This window comes from Coregonus lavaretus (assembly GCF_964263955.1).
Source record: "Coregonus lavaretus genome assembly, chromosome: 13".
Taxonomy (NCBI): Eukaryota; Metazoa; Chordata; class Actinopteri; order Salmoniformes; family Salmonidae; genus Coregonus; species Coregonus lavaretus.
In genome coordinates this window covers 2,977,031-2,998,049 of record NC_140000.1, presented here as the reverse complement: position 1 = coordinate 2,998,049, position 21,019 = coordinate 2,977,031, and the positions used below count along the sequence as shown (strand labels likewise).

General features: G+C 43.7%; 2 protein-coding genes across 3 annotated transcripts in view; one reads left to right on the top strand and one right to left on the bottom strand.

Annotated features, from left to right (window-relative positions):
- The window catches only part of LOC311140772 (tax1-binding protein 1 homolog B-like), a 33,612-nt gene extending 26,150 nt beyond the window's left edge, over positions 1-7,462 (bottom strand). The window contains exons 1-2 of the mRNA XM_084175988.1: positions 7,363-7,462; positions 2,716-2,909 (exon numbers count right to left, since the gene is read on the bottom strand). Of these exons, the coding sequence (XP_084032114.1) occupies positions 2,716-2,892 (177 nt within the window). The 5' untranslated portion in view covers positions 2,893-2,909; positions 7,363-7,462. The remainder of the gene's footprint in view (positions 1-2,715; positions 2,910-7,362) is intronic.
- A 1,834-nt stretch (positions 7,463-9,296) lies between these two features.
- Positions 9,297-20,102, top strand: LOC311140771 (3-hydroxyisobutyrate dehydrogenase, mitochondrial-like). 2 transcript variants are annotated; one of them, XM_084175986.1, is made up of 8 exons: positions 9,297-9,544; positions 12,623-12,783; positions 13,188-13,297; positions 13,497-13,618; positions 17,307-17,440; positions 17,662-17,738; positions 18,075-18,231; positions 19,282-20,102. In XM_084175986.1, exons 1-8 carry the CDS (start codon positions 9,475-9,477, stop codon positions 19,450-19,452), a joined length of 1,002 nt encoding a protein of 333 aa, XP_084032112.1. In that variant the 5' UTR covers positions 9,297-9,474; the 3' UTR covers positions 19,453-20,102. The 2 variants fall into 2 exon arrangements, with proteins under 2 accessions (XP_084032112.1, XP_084032113.1); XM_084175987.1 differs by having other exon boundaries at positions 9,451-9,544; positions 19,300-20,102.
- The last annotated feature ends 917 nt before the right edge of the window (positions 20,103-21,019 follow it).

Sequence of the window (21,019 nt, the reverse complement as noted above, 5' to 3'; positions counted from 1 at the left end):
AGGTGCTGTGGTATGCCATCGCCATCAGACAACACTCCAATCAAATCCCCGACTCCAATATTTCAAACAAATCCCCAGATGTTACCTGATCCTCCCTTGTGTTGGATGTTGCTTCCCAAATGGCACACTATTCCCCCTACTTTTGACCAGAGCCTTACTATGGGTAGGAAAAAGTAGTGCCCTATATAGGGAATAGGGTGCCATTGGGGACAGTCGCATCCCTAATATAACCACAATACTCACTTGGAGCTTGGCCTTCTCTTTACCATGCTACTCTACACACAGAAGATTAAACAAAGGGTTCATGTTTAAAATCAACTTGTGTTCTGCTTTTATGGAGCAAATTTATGGTTTAAACTCAAACTTAATCATTTTATCCGTTCAATTAGATATAATTATATGACACTGAAAGTCATTTTTTACAGTAGGCTTCTGCCACACGTTCTGATAAAAAAACACATTCTGCAGTGCCATAAAACTACAGAGAAACAGAAGAAATCGTGCGTGTGTGTTCATTGAACTGCGTTCAATCCAGCCCACATAGAGAGGAAACAAAAAAACAGAGCGGAAACAGAAACAGACCGCTGCTTTGATCTGGTCGGATAAGATGTGAGCCCAGACATACAGACCACATCTCACCAGTTCCACCTCTCCTCCAAAGTAGCTTTGCTGCTGCTGGAGAAAGCGCTGGCCCCAGCTCCACTCCGCCCGCCATCTTTCACTACAGAAGAGGCTCAAATCAATAAGTGCCAGTGCATTGGATTTAATGTGCTCCTATAACCAGATCCATCTGGGACGCGCCAGTCTGCAGAGCAGGACAAAAAGACTCCCCTCTCCCTTCTGCTCTGCCAACCTCACTTTTCATACTGAGGGCCCAACTGCGGCTGCACTCACACACATAGATTACAGGACTTGGTTAACCTTACTTTTAAACATTGTTACTTTTTAACATGTGTAAAGCAAACCTTTCTCAGATAAACCAGGAGTCTTGAGAGTACGGTTGAGTACAAAATGGCACCCTAATCCCTATATAGTGCACTATTTTTTTTACCAGAGCCCTATGGATCCTGGCCAAAGGTAGTGCCCTATAAAAAGGGTCTAGGTAACTATTTGGGACACAACACAATTCAAATATGGTTGCTCACAGCGAGTGGACTGGCCCAGATTGAAATGATAGGTCAGTCTCTATTAATAGGTGTCCATGTTCCACTCTAGAAATGTAATCAAGTCTGGTAGTGACTGGGTCTGGTCACGTGACCAATGGGCGTTATGGTCGCTAGTCACTAGAGCGCTGCAAGCCCAATACCTCTTTTTCATATTTTATTACATTATTTGGATAAGGATTATTTTTTTAAGACTGATTAACAATGTTGACTACCCAAGGAGGCAAGAAAAACAGCGCTTCTCCGACTTCTTCCTCTATAGTTAAGCGTCAGAAGACACCCCTCAGCACTGAAACTGAGTCCTTCATATCTGCCGCGATTTCTGAGGCAGTTCCAAATCTAAAATTGTATCACCTATCGTTCCAAACGAATTTCCTGAAGACCTGGTTAAACCCAGAGGCTTCTGTTCCTTGGCATGCTATAGAACAGTCAATAGTTTCTCCTATTAGATTACCAGATGTATTCTTTTCTGGATTGACTCCTAAAAAAATGTGCATTATTGTTTGGACCCATTATAGCGTCCTCAGTAAATGTGTGGAAAGCTACAGAGAAGCATATGAGATCTAATCTTAAATGGCATTCATACTCTCCAATATGGCGTAATAAATCATTCTTAACGTGTAAGAAACCATTTATATCAGATTCTTGGTCTAAGAAGGGTATTTATACTTTCAAAAGACATATTCAATTTGAATGGACTCCTCAGTTTCCAGGAAATCTGTCAGTGTTTTAATGTCCCAGGTGCATCATTTTGTCTTTACCTTCAACTCCGCCTATCCATGCGAGCCTATGAGGTCCCCTGGGGAGCAGGACTAACAATACACCCATTGGTCAAAATTCTAACGGACAGACACCCCTCAAAAGGAGTAGTTTCTAATATCTATAGTCAATTAATTCTAGCAGCACAAAAACCATTAACTCTATCTACTGTCTGGGAAAATGATTTTACACTTGCTGACAGACAAATCAATTGGGAGACAGTATGGCAAAATATATTTGGATAATTTAGAAACCCCAATCACCAATTAATTAATTTAAACATTTGCCATAGAACCTAACTAACACCTCAAAAAAGACATCACATAATAAAAACTTGATGTATATATATATATCAAATCAGGTCTGGAAGATAGATGCCCTTGGTCCTTTATAATAGAATTGACCTGTTATTGGCAGATGAATCAGCAACATGACATCATTATTCTACACAGCGGGCCGGGGGTACTTCCTGCTTACAGGCTTCAACGATAACATGATGACCCTAACTGACCAGACTAACACTATTGACCACATTGGGAAGTAGCCTGGTCCCAGATCTGTTTGTGCTCTTGCCAACTCCATTGCTGTGGGAAAATGTTTGGTGTGACAAGGAGTTTACATGATAGCATAAACACAATGGTACTCAAGCTAATTGGGAGGAGCTAAATATTGGCTGATTTGGAATTGTGTTTGATTTCTGTAAGCTGAAAGTAACCCTGTATGATGTACGCTGTATTTCTGAGTCCACCTTAAAAGAGATGCATGGGAGAGGAAGGAGGGAGGACGGACTCACCTTGAATATGCCGACCCAGTCCTTCTGGTGTGGTTTGATGAACTGGGTGAGAGTGTAGTGACACTCTAGAGCAGCGTGGGGCAGGTAGCTCTTCCCCACGTTCTGGAAGATGACGTGTGCAAAGTTTGACGTGTCCATGGCACTGCCTACTGATGTCTCGTCCAGGAAGAGAGCCATCGATCACTCAGCACAGGCTGCATGGGAAAAGAACAACTGACAGCATAAGTTCTGTATCCCAAAAAAGGAAAGGTGACAGCATCTTCTACAAATGACAACAACAAGGTTTTCAATTCATGGTGCGACTGTATGGTATTTTTTTAAGCTGGAGTGTCTTGATATTTCGAAACAATGCTCAGTCTCCAGAGCATTGATAGTCCCCTGCTATCATCCAGAAGGCGAGGTCAGTACAGGTGCATCAAAGCTGGGACTGAGAGACTGAAAAACAGCTTCTATCTCAAGGCCATCAGACTGCTAAACAGCCAACACTAGCACATTAGAGGCTGCTGCCTATAGACATAGACTAGAAATCACTGGCCACTTTAAGAAATGGAACACCAGCCACTTTAATAATGTTTACATATCTTGCATTACTCATCTCATATGTATTACTGTATTCTATACTATTCTACTGTATCTTAGACCATGCCACTATGACATCGCTCATCCATATATGTACAATACCAGTCAAAAGTTTGGACACAGGGTTTTTCTTTATTTTTACAATTTCTACATTGTAGAATAATAGTGAAGACATCAAAACTATGAAATAACACATATGGAATAATGTAGTAACCAAAAAAAGTGTTAAACAAATCAAAATATATTTTATATTTGAGATTCTTCAAATAGCCACCCTTTGCCTTGATGACAGCTTTGCACACTCTTGGCATTCTCTCAACCAGCTTCACCTGGAATGCTTTTCCAACAGTGTTGAAGGAGTTCCCACATATGCTTAGCACTTGTTGGCTACTTTTCCTTCACTATGCCGTCCGACTCATCCCAAACCATCTCAATTGGGTGGAGGCCAGGTCATCTGATGCAGCACTCCATCACTCTCCTTCTTGGTAAAATAGCCCTTACACAGCCTGGAGGTGTTGGGTCATTGTCCTGTTTAAAAAAATTATAGTCCCACTAAGCCCAAACCAGATGGGATGGCGTATCGCTGCAGAATGCTGTGGTAGCCATGCTGGTTAAATGTGCCTTGAATTCTAAATAGATCACAGACAGTGTCACCAGCAGAGCACCTCCACCTCCATGCTTTACGGTGGGAAATACACATGCGGAGATCATCCGTTTACCGACACCGCGTCTCACAAAGACACGGCGGTTTGAACCAAAAATCTCCAATTTGGACTCCAGACCAAAGGACACATTTCCACCAGTCTAATGTCCATTGCTTGTGTTTCTTGGCCCAAGCAGGTGTCTTCTTCTTATTGGTGTCCTTTAGTAGTGGTTTCTTTGCAGCAATTCAACCATGAAGGCCTGATTCACACAGTCCCCTCTGAATAGTTGATGTTGAGATGTGTCTGTGACTTGAACTCTGTGAAGCATTTATTTGGGCTGCAATTTCTGAGGCTGGTAACTCTAATGAACTTATCCTCTGCAGCAGAGGTAACTCTGGGTCTTCCATTCCTGTGGTGGTCCTCATGAGAGCCAGTTTCATCATAGCGCTTGATGGTTTTTGCGACTGCACTTGAAGAAACTTTCAAAGTTCTTGAAATGTTCCCGTATTGACTGACCTTCATGTCTTAAAGTAATGATGGACTGTCATTTCTCTTTGCTTATTTGAGCTGTTCTTGCCATAATATGGACTTGGTCTTTTACCAAATAGGGTTATCTTCTGTACACGTCCCCCACCTTGTCACAACACAACTGATTGGCTCCAACGGATTAAGGAAAGAAATTCCACAAATTAACTTTTAAGAAGGCACACCTGTTAATTGAAATGCATTCCAGATGACTACCTCATGAAGCTGGTTGAGAGAATGCCAAGAGTGTGCAAAGCTGTCATCAAGGCAAAGGGTGGCTATTTGAAGAATCTCAAATATAACATATATTTTGATTTGTTTAACACTTTTTTGGTTACTACATGATTCCATATGTGTTATTTGATAGTTTTGATGTCTTCACTATTATTATACAATGTAAAAAATAGTAAAAATAAAGAAAAACCCTTGAATAAGTAGGTGTGTCCAAACTTTTGACTGGTAGTGTATATATTCTTAATTCATTCCTTACTTAGATTTGTGCGTATTGGGTATATGTTGTGAAATTGTTAGATATTACTGCACTGTCAGAGCTAGAAGCACAAGCATTTCGCTACACCCGCAATAACATCTGCTAAACACGTATATGTGACCAATAAAATGTGATTTGACAGTGGGCCTATTAGTCTGGTACATTCAGTTAAGGCTCATTACTCTGTTGTTGCCATGGCGTGCATGACTACTGTTGTTGCCGTGGCATGCACGACTACTGTTGTTGCCGTGGCGTGCATGACTACTGTTGTTGCCGTGGCGTGCATGACTACTGTTGTTGCCGTGGCGTGCATGAATACTGTTGTTGCCGTGGCGTGCATGAATACTGTTGTTGCCGTGGTGTATATGACTACTGTTGTTGCCGTGGTGTATATGACTACTGTTGTTGCCGTGGTGTATATGACTACTGTTGTTGGCGTGGTGTATATGACTACTGTTGTTGGCGTGGTGTGCATGACTATGACACGCTCATCATCCCTGACTAGAGTTCACAAGGGTTGGTCTGTTCTGGTCTGTTCCCCAGCTCTTCACTAAACTATGCAAATCAATTACTCAACAAGTGGAAAGTTCAACACACCAACAACATAAGTCGATCTGGATAAGAGTGTCTGCTTAGTGACTAAAATGTTAAATGTAATCTAAATGTACCAACAAAGATCTTATCTAAAAATGCAATTCAACTTCCTTAGGACTGGGTGTTCTTCCTGCATTTAGCTTTGCAGTGTGGTTGGTTCACACAAAGCAGCAAGGATACCATCTCAATCAGACTGTTCTTATTTAGTAATCACAGTAATCCAGGTACGGCCTCCAGATGGAACATCCACTGAGACCTCTGAGGAAAGAACCAAACTAAAGGTTGTCGGTATATTTAGACAAAGGACTTGATCAGTGACCACAGTGAGAGAAAGTTTAATGTCACTGTTGGTTCAGAATTTGTGACTCCTTTGAGGGTTTAACTACTGTTACTAATGAGATGCGTCCCAAATGCTAATCCCCATAGTGCACTATAAAGGGTATAGATTTAGTCTGGCCTAAACTGTAGCCTGAATGTGCTGATGAATTCCTCTTGCCACAAAATCCGTCAGCATTTTCCCTGAAACAAGATAAGTGTTTCTACTTTCCACACTGTTGCAATGAGAAAGAAGTTTCAACAGTCAAAGGACCTGTGTAAAAATGTTGTCCTCGATCTCATTCTCAACAGATAAAAGTTATATCACTGAACCCTAGCTAAAAGTCTAATAAAGGTATGTAGGCTCTTTTTAAAAATTATTAACTAGGCAAGTCACTTAAGAACAAATTCTTATTTACAATGATGGCCTACCAAGAGGCCTCCTACAGGGACTGAGGCTGGGATAAAAAATGTATGAAAAAAAATAGTAGGACAAAACACGCATCATGACAAGAGAGACACCACAACACTACATAAAGCCAGACCTAAGGATCAGACATGATTAGCAGGAATGTCCAGTCTCTCTGTTCAGTCACAGTGACGTGTTCAGGAAAATGGTACACATGAGAAGTATCTAAGACAACATTGGTGAATAGAGAAAGAAAACACAGTCCAGGAGGTTGTAATCTAGGTAAAACACGCCAACAACACGCACCACTTATTCTCATACTAAGTCATGTCTAAAAACAGGCTTGTACTAAATCATTTCCAAAATTATGCAATTTGCTAGACAATAGCAGAGCATTGTTCGACATGCCAATTGTATGGGACTTAGAAAATAAACGGTTATACTTAAATTATACATTTATCATACGGATTGTGATGAGTGACATGAATATTAATTATCTGAATTGTTGACAACACAGTGCGTGTGTCAGCCAGTGTGTTTGAGCCAAATTAATCACACAATGATGTAACTTTATGGCTAGCTGACGTTAGTTAATGTATAGTAATGGCATTAGAATTAACTGGGAAGGTATTATATGGCTAGATAGATTCCAGACATAAATACAGCCATGTGGCAAAACAAAGAAAAGGCCTAGCTAAATCGTGTAGTTAAGCTATCATTCTGCTGTAAATCGAAAATGTTACTTGTTTAGGCTAGTTAGCTAGCTAGATAACATATGCTAGCTAACTCCCTAATGATAGCCTAGATAGCTTGTTCCAATAGCTAGCTATGTATCTAGCTAGCTTTAACAGAGATTAATGACCATTTTCGAAAACGTGATACGGGGCAATGACTTCAGCCAACCTTGTACTATGTCCTCCCAAAATAGCGTGAGTTGTCCGTCAACCCTGCTAGCTAGCTGTTTGCTGCCCTGGCTTTAGCACGGACCCTTTGGCTAGTTAGCTATCATATCAAGTTACCAGGGCAAGACGAATACATTTTTCAATAGTTGTTATTTTTCATCGACAAGAGCACATAAAATGATAACGTACCCATTTGCCATGCTGAAGAGTAGAGGAAAACCAAAGATAGTCGTCAAAACTGTTATTGACGCAGTTGCTCGATGTTAAGCGCAATCCCCGTCTTCTCTTCCTGGAATAGAACAACAACATTAGCTACATCACTTCCGGAAAAATACTGTTATTGGTCAACTGGGAATTCCATACTTGTTACAATGTAACAAATTGTTAACAACGTGTAGCTAACGATCTGAAAAACGCTGAATGGCACAAAGAATATATATTTGACCCACTTTCTGATACAGGAAAGAAACTCTGAAATTTGAGTAGGACCCATCAAAGTGGTAGATGACAATATATTTGGCCCATTGTGGGTAAAGATAGTCCACCTTTTTCAGTTTCATTAGTTCTGTATGCTGTTGATATAAAGCAAATTATAAACTGGGTGGTTCGAGCCCTGAATGCTGATTGGCTGAAAGCCGTGGTATATCAGACCTTATGCCAGGGGTATGACAAAACATGTATTTTTACTGCTCTAATGACGTTGGTAACCAGTTTATAATAAATAGCAATAAGGCACCCGCTTTGCATCATGCATAAGAACAGCCCTTAGCGGTGGTATAATTCCTCTCATAAGATAATGTTCCATAATATAGCAAACTGTTCCAACACCAGATACTGTTCCCCCATAATATTCCGCTCCTCCAGATACTGTTCCTCCATAATATTCCGCTCCCCCAGATACTGTTCCTCCATAATATTCCGCTCCTCCAGATACTGTTCCTCCATAATATTCCGCTCCTCCAGATACTGTTCCTCCATAATATTCCGCTCCCCCAGATACTGCTCCTCCATAATATTCTGCTCCTCCAGAGACTGCTCCCCCATAATATTCCGCTCCCCCAGACACTGCTCCCCCATAATATTCCGCTCCCCCAGATACTGTTCCCCCATAATATTCCGCTCCCCCAGAAACTGCTCCCCCATAATATTCCACTCCCCCAGAAACTGCTCCCCCATAATATTCCACTCCCCCAGATACTGTTCCCCCATAATATTCCGCTCCTCCAGATACTGTTCCTCCATAATATTCCGCTCCCCCAGATACTGTTCCTCCATAATATTCCGCTCCTCCAGATACTGTTCCTCCATAATATTCCGCTCCTCCAGAGACTGCTCCCCCATAATATTCCGCTCCCCCAGATACTGTTCCTCCATAATATTCCGCTCCTCCAGATACTGTTCCTCCATAATATTCCGCTCCTCCAGAGACTGCTCCCCCATAATATTCCGCTCCTCCAGATACTGTTCCTCCATAATATTCCGCTCCCCCAGATACTGTTCCTCCATAATATTCCGCTCCTCCAGATACTGTTCCTCCATAATATTCCGCTCCCCCAGAGACTGTTCCTCCATAATATTCCGCTCCCCCAGACACTGTTCCCCCATAATATTCCGCTCCCCCAGAAACTAGTCCCCCATAATATTCCGCTCCCCCAGAGACTGCTCCCCCATAATATTTCACTCCCCCAGACACTGCTCCCCCATAATATTCCGCTCCCCCAGATACTGTTCCCCCATAATATTCTGCTCCCCCAGAAACTGTTCCTCCATAATATTACGCCTCCCCAGATACTGTTCCCCCATAATATTCTGCTCCCCCAGAAACTGTTCCTCCATAATATTCTGCTCCCCCAGATACTGTTCCTCCATAATATACTTTTACTCGATCAGACTTGATATAGTTAGGGGGGCTTGACATATTTAGGGAAACCATGACTGCCAAAGGCTGTATATAACATGATCGTCATATTATGATGCAGTACAGTATGCCCCTTATGCCGTTATTATATAGTTTATTTGCTGATAACGTTAGGTTTCTTTATGGTTGAGCTATTGAAAACGCGTTTCCACCGCCTGAGCAGACTATTGAATTGGTGTTATTAACTACTGATTTTGCATTTCAGTGCTTGAGGTATGAAATCAGCCATGTCCTTCAAGTTCATACAGTTCGGATATCCCGCCCCCACTGTTTCTCATTGGATATAAACCCGGGGAAACGGCTTTGCGATTGGACAGAAAACGTGTCATTTACAACCCACACAAGGATGTCACGCTGAATCCGAGGTCAGAAAGCAAAGAAGCATGGCCGCTGTTTTAAGGGGGTCTCGGAACCTATGGGGAAGGAGCCTCAAACATGTTGACTTTACTTTGGGTAAGGAGTTAAAAAATTATAAAAAATATATAATATCTACCATCAATGTTGAGGACCTGTTTGATGGCAATTCCCTTATGACACGAAAGGCACCGCTGCGTGCAAATCAACGTTGAATAAAAGTTGATTAGCATTGGCTATTGTGGCTCGCTCACTTCTGCTAACTAGCTAGTTAGTTTGCTAAAATAGCTAGTTAGCTAAAGTCATGGGACGTTGGTTGATCGAAACATTTGTTTTATTGTTTATCAGGACAACCGATAGCCACCACCAGCAAATGTTCTAATCAGAGGTGTGTATCTCGCACAAGTAACAAGTTGAGGGTCAAGTCAAAGCCCACAGCTCTTGTCAGCAATTCAGTAATTGCCAAGCGAGTTCTGTATTGAATAGGGTGATTGTTTGCACAAAGGGGTGTATGCACTCACTAACTGTAAGTCGCTCTGGATAAGAGCATCTGCTAAATGACTAAGTGGCCAGGACAGATCATTGAGATGTAGCCCAACTATAGCTAGTCTGTTCTGCTGCATGTTTGATTTACATCTCTTCTCATACCAGTGCTGTGCCCCTACTGTCCTCACTGGTAGTTCAACTCTTACCATGACAACCCCACCTACTGTCCTCACTGGTAGTTCAACTCTTACCATGACAACCCCACCTACTGTCCTCACTGGTAGTTCAACTCTTACCATGATAACCCCACCTACTGTCCTCACTGGTAGTTCAACTCTTACCATGACAACCCCACCTACTGTCCTCACTGGTAGTTCAACTCTTACCATGATAACCCCACCTACTGTCCTCACTGGTAGTTCAACTCTTACCATGATAACCCCACCTACTGTCCTCACTGGTAGTTCAACTCTTACCATGATAACCCCACCTACTGTCCTCACTGGTGGTTCAACTCTTACCATGATAACCCCACCTACTGTCCTCACTGGTAGTTCAACTCTTACCATGATAACCCAACCTACTGTCCTCACTGGTGGTTCAACTCTTACCATGATAACCCCACCTACTGTCCTCACTGGTAGTTCAACTCTTACCATGATAAGCCCACCTACTGTCCTCACGGTAGTTAAACTCTTACCATGATAACCCCACCTACTGTCCTCACTGGTGGTTCAACTGTTACCAAAACCCAACCTTGTGAAAAACGTGACCTAGCTCTCAAACTCTAGGTGGCATTCTGCCTTCTCCCTACAGTTTTCAGCGGTTAGCTTCGCCCACGACTGGCTCATGTCAACTACAATCCTGACGCTGTGTTTTAACTTTTAGAAACGTCAATAATTATAGCTTGGAAAACAATAATGGCGGCTTTCGAAACACGGTCCTTACATCAGCGACAAAGATTCCTTCATATAAAAGATGCACTTACTGTAGCAATTGTGCACAGATACCCTTACACTCAGGTGTTCGGAGCATGCTAGATAGCTAATCAGCACAGGTCTGTTTTCTGTTAAAAAAGAACTGTAACATGTAGATACGTCCATGTGGCAAGACCAACCCTAACCCTATAAAGGTGTGGATCATTTTTTTATTATTATTATTTCTCGCTGATATGAAAGGGCCTTTCAATAATAAATAATATAATAATATGCCATTTAGCAGAGAAATAAATGGCATTCCTTATGCTTCCAAAAAACGTACCGCAAGCGATGTGTGTTAATGTTCAGACCGAGCATCGGGGCGCTTAATAAAACTGCCCCATACAGAAGACGCCTTCTTCCAGTGACTCTTCTGTGTAATGTAATGGAACTGAGTCATGATCAAGGGTTAGTGACCTTAATTGCAATGGCAGTAGGTCTAGCGCACAAGACCGGGGTTGCGTCCCAATAACCTTCATTGAATTGACTGGCACTGGTACATGGAAACACCCTCTAGCCCATGCCTACACCAATCCAATGCCTTTACGTTTGTGGGAGGACACACTTCAGGAGGAAGTAGAGATTATTGAGACGCAGCCAAGGGGTCTTGTGTGCTGCACTTTCTGAGTGTGTGTGTGTGGTAGTTCCCTAATGCCTCGTTCAAATGCTAGTCGGAACTAGGAAACTCTGACATTTCCGACTTGCTGATTCGTTGAAAGTGGCACGTGTATGGCTGAAATCAGTTAGCGAGTCAGAAATTTCAGAGTTTCCAAGTTCCAACTAACGTGTGAATGCGGCGTTAATCCAACAGTGGCAGGTCACGTGTGTCTTTCCACTGAAGCCACTATGAAGATTGATTGGGAGAGCCAGCCATGTGAGAGACCTGCAGCCTGGATGCCTGCCCCCCAGTGTATTTATAAGATGCCCTTTGGCCCAATACATCTCTACTTTCATCCAAAACCTTCGTTCTATCCTTCTGTTTTATAGGAAATGGTGAATGAGTTCACTACTGGTTCACAGGTTTACTGCTTTGATATGCAATTATCGGGTTAGCATTAGCTTGACTGGAACCAGCTACATACAAGGGCTGCAGTGGGTTTTCATATCAAATGGTTTAGGATTTGCAATTAAACATGTTTCTTTATTCTCAGGACAAAATGAATGTCTGGAAGCCATGTAGAAATGTCTGGCTACCTTTCCTTGGTCCTAATTTGTTTTATCCAGCTTGCCTCTGACATTACCCACTGGAATGTACAATACAGGTCTTGGTTAACTATTGATAGGGCTGGGTTATGTTTGGATTTCATTGAAACAGAAGTGCAAGGCCTAGATTAGAAGTGGCCTTGATGTTTCAATGGACTAGGGAGCCTTTTGACAGCATTTTGCAAGAGACTATAGTTTTTCACATTCCGGTCATTTCTTTTTGTTAGTGAAGCCTACACAGAACAGCTGTGTTAGAGCTTTCTCAGCTTGGCTGAAAGGTTTACAAAAGGCCTAGGGTAGTCTAGTCTCATCAGTAGTAGTCTAGCCATCTGTCAATAACACCGCTCCTTACAAGTTGTTCCTGGGGTGTATTAGGAACCAAATGGGCTGAAACTGGGAGGGACCTAGGCCTACCTGAACTTGTCCAATAAGGAACATTAGTTTTCATTGGAACGTTTCGATACGGATTGCACCGATTTGCACTAATGAATACACCCCTGTACCCCCCCAGTCTCCAGCAGGTCCATGGCCTCTAAGACCCAGGTGGGTTTCATCGGCCTGGGGAACATGGGAAAACCAATGGCCAAGAACCTGCTGAAGCACGGATACCCCGTCATCGCCACTGACGTCTTCCCTGAGTCCTGCAAAGAACTGCAAGAGTTGGGTGCCCAGGTGGGACAAAAAAACTATCTTTCTTGTTTTCTAATGGCAGCGCATTGAGCGCAATGCACCGGATGATGGCATACCATAGCGCTCTTTTGTGATGATAGCTGGTAGGTGCTAAAAAAACATGAACAAAATACCATGACTGAAAACTATATTGTAGATAGGTGGAACCACTTTAATTAGTGTCCAATCCAAACAAACTGAGTCCATCATAAGATTTGCCTCTCGTCATTGCCTATCTACTTCTTACTTTAATCCTGATGGTTGTGCTTGCCTGGGGTGTAGCTTATTCATTATGCACCAACAGACTAAAACAGGGAGGGACTACCTGAACTTGTCCAATAAGAAACACTCGTTTTTGAAACATTTTGCTACGGTGTGCCCTAATGAGTAAAGCCCTGTTTTGTCAGATCGTGGATAACCCTGCGGAGGTGGCAGACCAGGCAGACCGCATCGTTACCATGCTGCCCTCCAGTCCCAACGTCATCGAGGTTTACACTGGACCCAACGGTATCCTCAAGTAAGATCCCTTGCTCTCAATTACTCACTGGCTGTGTCCCAAATGGCACCATATTCCCTGTTCCCTTTATAGTGCACTACTTTTCACCAGAGCCCTAATAAAAGCAGTCTCCAAGTCAAGTCACTTAGCCATCTGTCTTTAACAGAAACCCTTCAGACTGTTGTTTAAACTATAAGGTGGGTACTTTACTGTTCTACAGGAAGGTCAAGAAAGGCTCGCTACTCATCGACTCCAGCACCATCGACCCAGCCGTTTCCAAGGAGATGGCCGTGGCCTCGGAGAAGATGGGGGCTGTTTTTATGGACGCGCCTGTGTCAGGAGGTAAGGACTAATACTGTGTTCCAAATGTCACTAATCCCTATATAGTGCACTAGTGTTGGCCCGGGCCCATTTGGGGGGTCTCTGCTGCAATCTGAGAGGACCAGCCTTTCCACTCCTTAATTGTTGAAATGGACCAGATTTAGGAGATGGAGCTCTCTAGCGCATTTGTGGGCCGCGATGTGGATTATTTCAGAACCCAGCATCTGGAGTTTGATCCGATGACCCTTCCACCCAAACGCTCTGTTCTCAGATCCCAGCAACCTAAAAATCTCCTGCTCTCTCTCTCTTTATTTGTGCCCCTCTTCTTCTGAAAACATCTGGTTTTGAAAGTCTACTACCAGTTCATCACTCTCTCATAGCACAACTTTACAACAATTACGAATCTTTTTACTGCAAACCATTTGACCAAGTTATATAAAGAGAAACATCTCCATCATGATCATATGTGTACTCATGTCCGTTGCCACATGTATCTCTGTGAATTACACTGGGAGGAAGACTGCATTGTATTGCTCCTGACAAATCGGTGACTCTACCCAGGACAGCAGACTCCCATGTGGGCATAGGTTCAGGTTAAAATGTCCGACACTGGATCATTTCCTTTCATGTCTGACAAAATGGTGTATCCATCCAGTCTCTGCTTCTCATGTAGATGGTTGAGCCTGGGTCATAAAGAGGAGGAGGAGGAGTACCTTACCTACCTGACAGCCTGGGTCATAAAGAGGAGTACCTTACCTACCTGACAGCCTGGGTCATAAAGAGGAGTACCTTACCTACCTGACAGCCTGGGTCATAAAGAGGAGTACCTTACCTACCTGACAGCCTGGGTCATAAAGAGGAGTACCTTACCTACCTGACAACATGGGTCATAAAGAGGATGAGTACCTTACCTACTTGACAACAAGGGTCATAAAGAGGAGGAGTACCTTACCTATGTGACAGCCTGGGTCATAAAGAGGAGGAGTACCTTACCTATGTGACAGCCTTGGTCATAAAGAGGAGGAGGAGGAGTACCTTACCTACTTGACTGCCTGGGTCATAAAGAGGAGGAGTACCTTACCTACCTGACAACCTGGGTCATAAAGAGGAGTACCTTACCTACCTGACAACCTGGGTCATAAAGAGGAGGAGTACCTTACCTTCCTGACAACCTGGGTCATAAAGAGGAGGAGTACCTTACCTACCTGACAACCTGGGTCATAAAGAGGAGGAGTACCTTACCTACTTGACAACATGGGTCATAAAGAGGAGGAGTACCTTACCTACTTGACAACATGGGTTATAAAGAGGAGGAGTACCTTACCTTCCTGACAACCTGGGTCATAAAGAGGAGGAGTACCTTACCTACTTGACAACATGGGTCATAAAGAGGAGGAGTACCTTACCTACTTGACAACATGGGTTGTAAAGAGGAGGAGTACCTTACCTTCCTGACAACCTGGGTCATAAAGAGGAGGAGTACCTTACCTACTTGACAACATGGGTTATAAAGAGGAGGAGTACCTTACCTTCCTGACAACCTGGGTCATAAAGAGGAGGAGTACCTTACCTACTTGACAACATGGGTCATAAAGAGCAGTAGGAGTACCTTACAGGACCTGGTCGAAAGTAGTGCACTAAATAGTGAATAGGCTGCCGTTTGGGATGCAGACACTGTGTGGGGGGTAGGGAAGATGAGGGCGAGCCGTACTGGCCTTCAGAAAGGCTCCAAGCTGTAAAACTCACTATCACAGTCTTGGGAACACACACACACACTGTCGCATACGCTACACACACTGTTTGTTTGAACTCAGCCTTTTAACTTGAGGAAAGGCACTTTCTTTGAGTTGATGTTGGCCTATTTTACGATCAGGCCCTAAAGATTAGTAATGATTTATATGCGTCCTTCCTGCGGCAGTGCTCATGGATTAAGGCTGTCCAGCTTCCCACATTGAACTTGGGTGGCTGCAGGTCACAGGGGTGTGTGTGTGTGTGTGTGTGGTTAGAGTCAAGTATTGCAGCATGTTACTACCTTGATTCTGTGCTGGAATGCCAGTGGTTGAACATGTTATCAGTGGTCAGAAAACACAAACCACTTGAGGACTGTGTGTGTGTGTGTGTGTGTGTGTGTGTAGGTGTGTGTAGGACAACACGTGGTGCATGGCAGTAATAGAGCACAGAGGAATGAGAGGAGACTGGTGTCATTGTTACCCAGGAGATGGTACTGTAACCAAGGAGACCACACACACACACACACACACACAAACCCAGGAGCACACATCATGTTTAACTTCCAACTCTGCTTGTTCTGAATCCAGCAAGGAGCTTTGCTGTAGCCCAATTCAGACCAATCCAGAGTACCTTCTCCAACCCAGACTTACTTACATAGTGCTATTTTATTGTGAGAGATGGTGTATATAATCAGGATGTTCCCTGTGCTTTGAGAGACTGTAAAAAAACAAAAACATTGTCCCTCTGGTTCTCTGTCTTTCATGTGTTGCCTCTTCCACCCAGAGCCCACATTGCGTCAGAGAGGTTTGGCAGCAGACACACTGTTGGAAGGAATGCCTTGTTTTCTGGAGCAATAATAGGAAATCCACAACTTGGGTTGCGTCCCCAAATGGCACCCTGTTCCCTATATAGTGCACTACTTTTGACCAGAGCCCACAGGGCCCTAGTTAAATGTAGTTCACAATATAGGGAACAGGGTGCTATTTGGGACGCTCCCCTGCGCTGTCAGCGGTAGTCATCTTACAATAACCTAGTCCCAAATCCAGTCATTGCGAATAGTTTTCTTATACATTTTCATTTCAATGAATGGACTTGTATGTAAAACCTTGGGAAATGTTCATCATGAAAGGCTACTGTAGTGACTGGAATGAAAACGTTTGACCACAGAACTCACGTAGCCACCAACAAACACATTCACTTTCACTGTAACACACGTCCTTAGAGAGACTCAGTCATTGGTGTGTGTGTGTTGGTTCCTAGGCTGTGTGAGATGGCAGAGCTGGAATCGTCACACATACACACACACACACACACACACACACACACACACACACACACACACACACACTGCTCATTAGTATGGCAGAGAGACAGAGAGCCTGTAACTTTGGCAACAGAAATGAAAGGGTTGTCTTTTTATGTACGCACTTTGACGATTTGCGTAGCTTGTTCAAGTTTTTAATGCGTTTGAGAAAATCTCCCCCATTTTTAAAAAATGGTTACCCCACCACATTTGGCATGGGATTTGAGACATCTCTTTCTCTCTGTGCTCTGACAGCTTTTTGCTTTCACTTCATTTAGTCTAAATATGTTCAGCTACCTTTCACCACAACCTCACTTTTCCTTTCAGTTGATTTTATGTGAAATTACTTTCTCACCCAAACTTGGTGAGCGAAGGGTGGGTGTTGGGACAAGGGAACAAACCACTGTTTAGGAAAGTGCTTTGTAGATTTGCATCCATTTTTCCGTGATTAACTCATAACAGTTTTGAGGAGCTGACAAGCGACAGCAGTGACTGACAGACATAGTGTTCTAATGAAACCATCATGCGTGTTTTATATGCTACAAGCACGGCCCATCCCAAGGCCTGTGCGTGCGCCTGTCTGGTGTGTGTGTGTGTACAACGTTTCCACTTCACCAAAGTCTTCATCAGGTATTCTCAAGTTTAGGATGTGCATATCACCCTCCTTTTCTCCAGGTGTGGGGGCTGCCAGCTCGGGGAAGCTAACCTTCATGGTGGGGGGAGTAGAGACGGAGTTTACTGCAGCCCAGGAGCTGCTCACCTGTATGGGAGCCAACGTGGTGTACTGTGGGGCCGTCGGCACTGGACAGGTAGGCATTAACATTTACAAGAGTTACGTCTCAAATGGTACCCTATTCCCTATATGGTGCACTACTTTTGACCAGAGGCCCTGGTCAAAAGTAAAACACTTTAGGGAATAGGGTACCATTTCAGACGCACACAATACATTTATACTAGGGGCATTATGGGTGGATTATTACAAAACGACGTGTGACTGCGTAGGATGTAACCAAGGGTCTGGTTCTTACAGGCTGCCAAAATCTGCAACAATATGCTGCTGGCGATAGGCATGATCGGAACCTCTGAGACCATGAACCTTGGCATCAGGTTGAGTATTGCCAATACAATCTCTGCTGTAAATGTATCTCCGACAAAATATGTTGTGTTGCACTGAACAGAACCATGCCGTGAGAATCGTACATATCTGTAACACTACACTCTTAAAGTAACTATCCACTGGAAAAGCTCCTTTTTAAAAGCACATACTCTATCAACTGATGTCTACATGTTGTCAATGACTCGTCCTTTACTTGTAGTTGTGGTTAAACCAGCAATCAGAGAAATGACACACGGTAAACAGTAACCCACGTTAAACTTGTAACCGAAACTAATGGTAAAAAAATGCTTGTGATTTCCTGAATCTGTCCGTCTGGCCCCTGACAGACTAGGGCTTGACCCTAAGCTACTGGCTAAGATCCTGAACATGAGTTCAGGCCGCTGCTGGTCCAGTGACACCTACAACCCTGTACCTGGTGTCATGGAGGGAGTCCCCTCTGGAAACAACTACCAGGGAGGATTTGGGACCCAACTCATGGCCAAGGTGGGGCTCTCCCTCACTCCTGTTTACTCCATCTCTCTCCATCTCTCTCTGTTTACTCCATCTCTCTCCATCTCTCTCTGTTTACTCCATCTCTCTCCATCTCTCTCTGTTTACTCCATCTCTCTCCATCTCTCTCTGTTTACTCCATCTCTCTCTGTTTACTCCATCTCTCTCCATCTCTCTCTGTTTACTCCATCTCTCTCCATCTCTCTCTGTTTACTCCATCTATCTCTGTTTACTCCATCTCTCTTCATCTCTCTCTGTTTACTCCATCTCTCTCTGTTTACTCCATCTATCTCCATCTCTCTCTGTTTACTCCATCTATCTCCATCTCTCTCTGTTTACTCCATCTCTCTCCATCTCTCTCTGTTTACTCCATCTCTCTCCATCTCTCTCTGTTTACTCCATCTCTCTCCATCTCTCTCTGTTTACTCCATCTCTCTCCATCTCTCTCTGTTTACTCCACCTCTCTCCATCTCTCTCTGTTTACTCCATCTCTCTCTGTTTACTCCATCTCTCTCTGTTTACTCCATCTCTCTCCATCTCTCTCTGTTTCTCTCTCTCTCCATCTCTCTCTGTTTCTCTCTCTCTCCATCTCTCTCTGTTTACTCCATCTCTCTCTGTTTACTCCATCTCTCTCCATCTCTCTCTGTTTACTCCATCTCTCTCTGTTTACTCCATCTCTCTCCACCTCTCTCTGTTTACTCCATCTCTCTCCATCTCTCTCTGTTTACTCCATCTCTCTCCATCTCTCTCTGTTTACTCCATCTCTCTCCATCTCTCTCTGTTTACTCCATCTCTCTCCATCTCTCTCTGTTTCTCTCTCTCCATTGGAAGACGTTTAGTACACAAATGATTGTGAGTGACACAGCAGATGATTCTTCAGGGGCTCTTTAATTTCCTGTGACTTTATTTTAGTTAATTTCTCTGTCAATAATAGTATTAATAACTTTACATGTAAGTGAAAGAGATGTGCCTTTGACATGTTTAACTGTGCTGTGTACAACAAGCGGTGATGGCAGAGCACTAATGAGTGTTTCTCCTCTTAAGGACCTGGGGCTAGCTCAGGCCACAGCCACCAACACCAAGACCCCTGTCCCTCTGGGCTCCCTGGCCCACCAGATCTACCGCATGATGTGTGCTCGGGGCTACGCCGGCAAAGACTTCTCCTCCGTCTTCCAGTTCCTGCAGGAGGATGAGAATAAGGAGGAAGGCCAATAGGGGCGGGGGAACACCACCCCACCTCTGCCCCATCCATAGCCTTACCAGGGTCTGTTCCATACAAGACTACTACCATGTAGTTGGGGTGCGTCGGTTTGCCCCCCTCTCCCCAGGACTTGTCAAGACGTGTGTATTGGGTCAAAGCCAAGAGAGCCGTGATGTGACAGATCATCTTAACAGAGTACTATACTACACTGTGTCTCTAAGATGGGGGGTCATGTTACCTGTGTGTGTGATCCTGCGTTTTGTTAAAGTAGCACTCCTTTAATGTTTTAGATCGCTAGGCTAGAAGACAGTGGATGTTTGAGGTGTGGGGAGGTTCTCCAAAGTCACTGTCGCTAACCACTACCGCTATCACCGTGACTATATCGGTGCTACCCTAACACACGTCGCCATTGAAAGCCACCCAGGCGTTGTCAAGGAAATGACCCAAGTTAGACTTGTTAACGACCACACTCACTCGTCAACAATAGACGACTGAGACTTCAGATGATTCTTAGTTCTAGTCACCACTCACTCACTGCAACTTCACGTGTATTGATCCTGATCATTGATTTGTTTGAGTTGTTTTTCACTTCCTGTTGTGGAGGGATAGAATGTTCCTGTCTTATTTGTATGTGTTTTAATGTTTAATAAAAGGTGAGAGATTGTAGGAGTGTTTTTTTCCATCCAGTGATATGTCAATCATTGCTAGTGATTATTGGATTGCTTTTTGACCCACTGCCCTAAACCCTCGCACAGCTGTACAGTCTGTTTTGAAGGAGGAGATGTACTGTGTCTGTACTGTGTTTGCAGGAGGAGATGTGCTGTGTCTGTACTGTGTTTGCAGGAGGAAGATGAGGTGCCTGATGATGAGACTGCTCCAGATGATTAGATCATTCTTATTTTATTAAGCGCCTCGTTAGAGAGGGTAAGCGCACTTTAAAGTTTTGCATCACTGTACAAATATGTATTCTAGTAAAGGAATGGTGAAAAGAGATATCTGAGGTGTTGCATTATTAAGCCAGCCCACATACTGTCCTTCATGTCTGTAATAATAATATGCCATTTAGCAGACGCTTTTATCCAAAGCGACTTACAGTCATGCGTGCATACATTTTTTTTTTTTTTGTGTATGGGTGGTCCCGGGGATCGAACCCACTACCTTGGCGTTACAAGCGCTGTGCTCTACCAGCTGAGCTACAGAGAACCACTGTAGGTTACTGCTTTTATTTTGGGAAATAAGAACTGGGGTGTATTCACTAGGAACCAAACAGAAACAAATAGCTGAAACGGGGAGGAAATAACCTGAACTTGTCCAATAAGAAACGCATGTTTTTGTTTGCGAAATGTTTTGCTACATTGCGCACTAATTAATACACCCGGCCCTGATTTAACGTAAGCGCTCATGAATTCTGCATACACGGGAAGTGTGGCTGGCTGCTACAGTATAGCTGCTTCCTATTGGTCAATGCAGTGTGCTGTACATGCAGAGGAGAAGATGGCCAAAGACTGCCAGAAGTGGAGCGACTCTGTTGCTGCCCTATGCGACCAGCCAGCCGGACGGGGAGGAGTGAGCCAGCGTGCA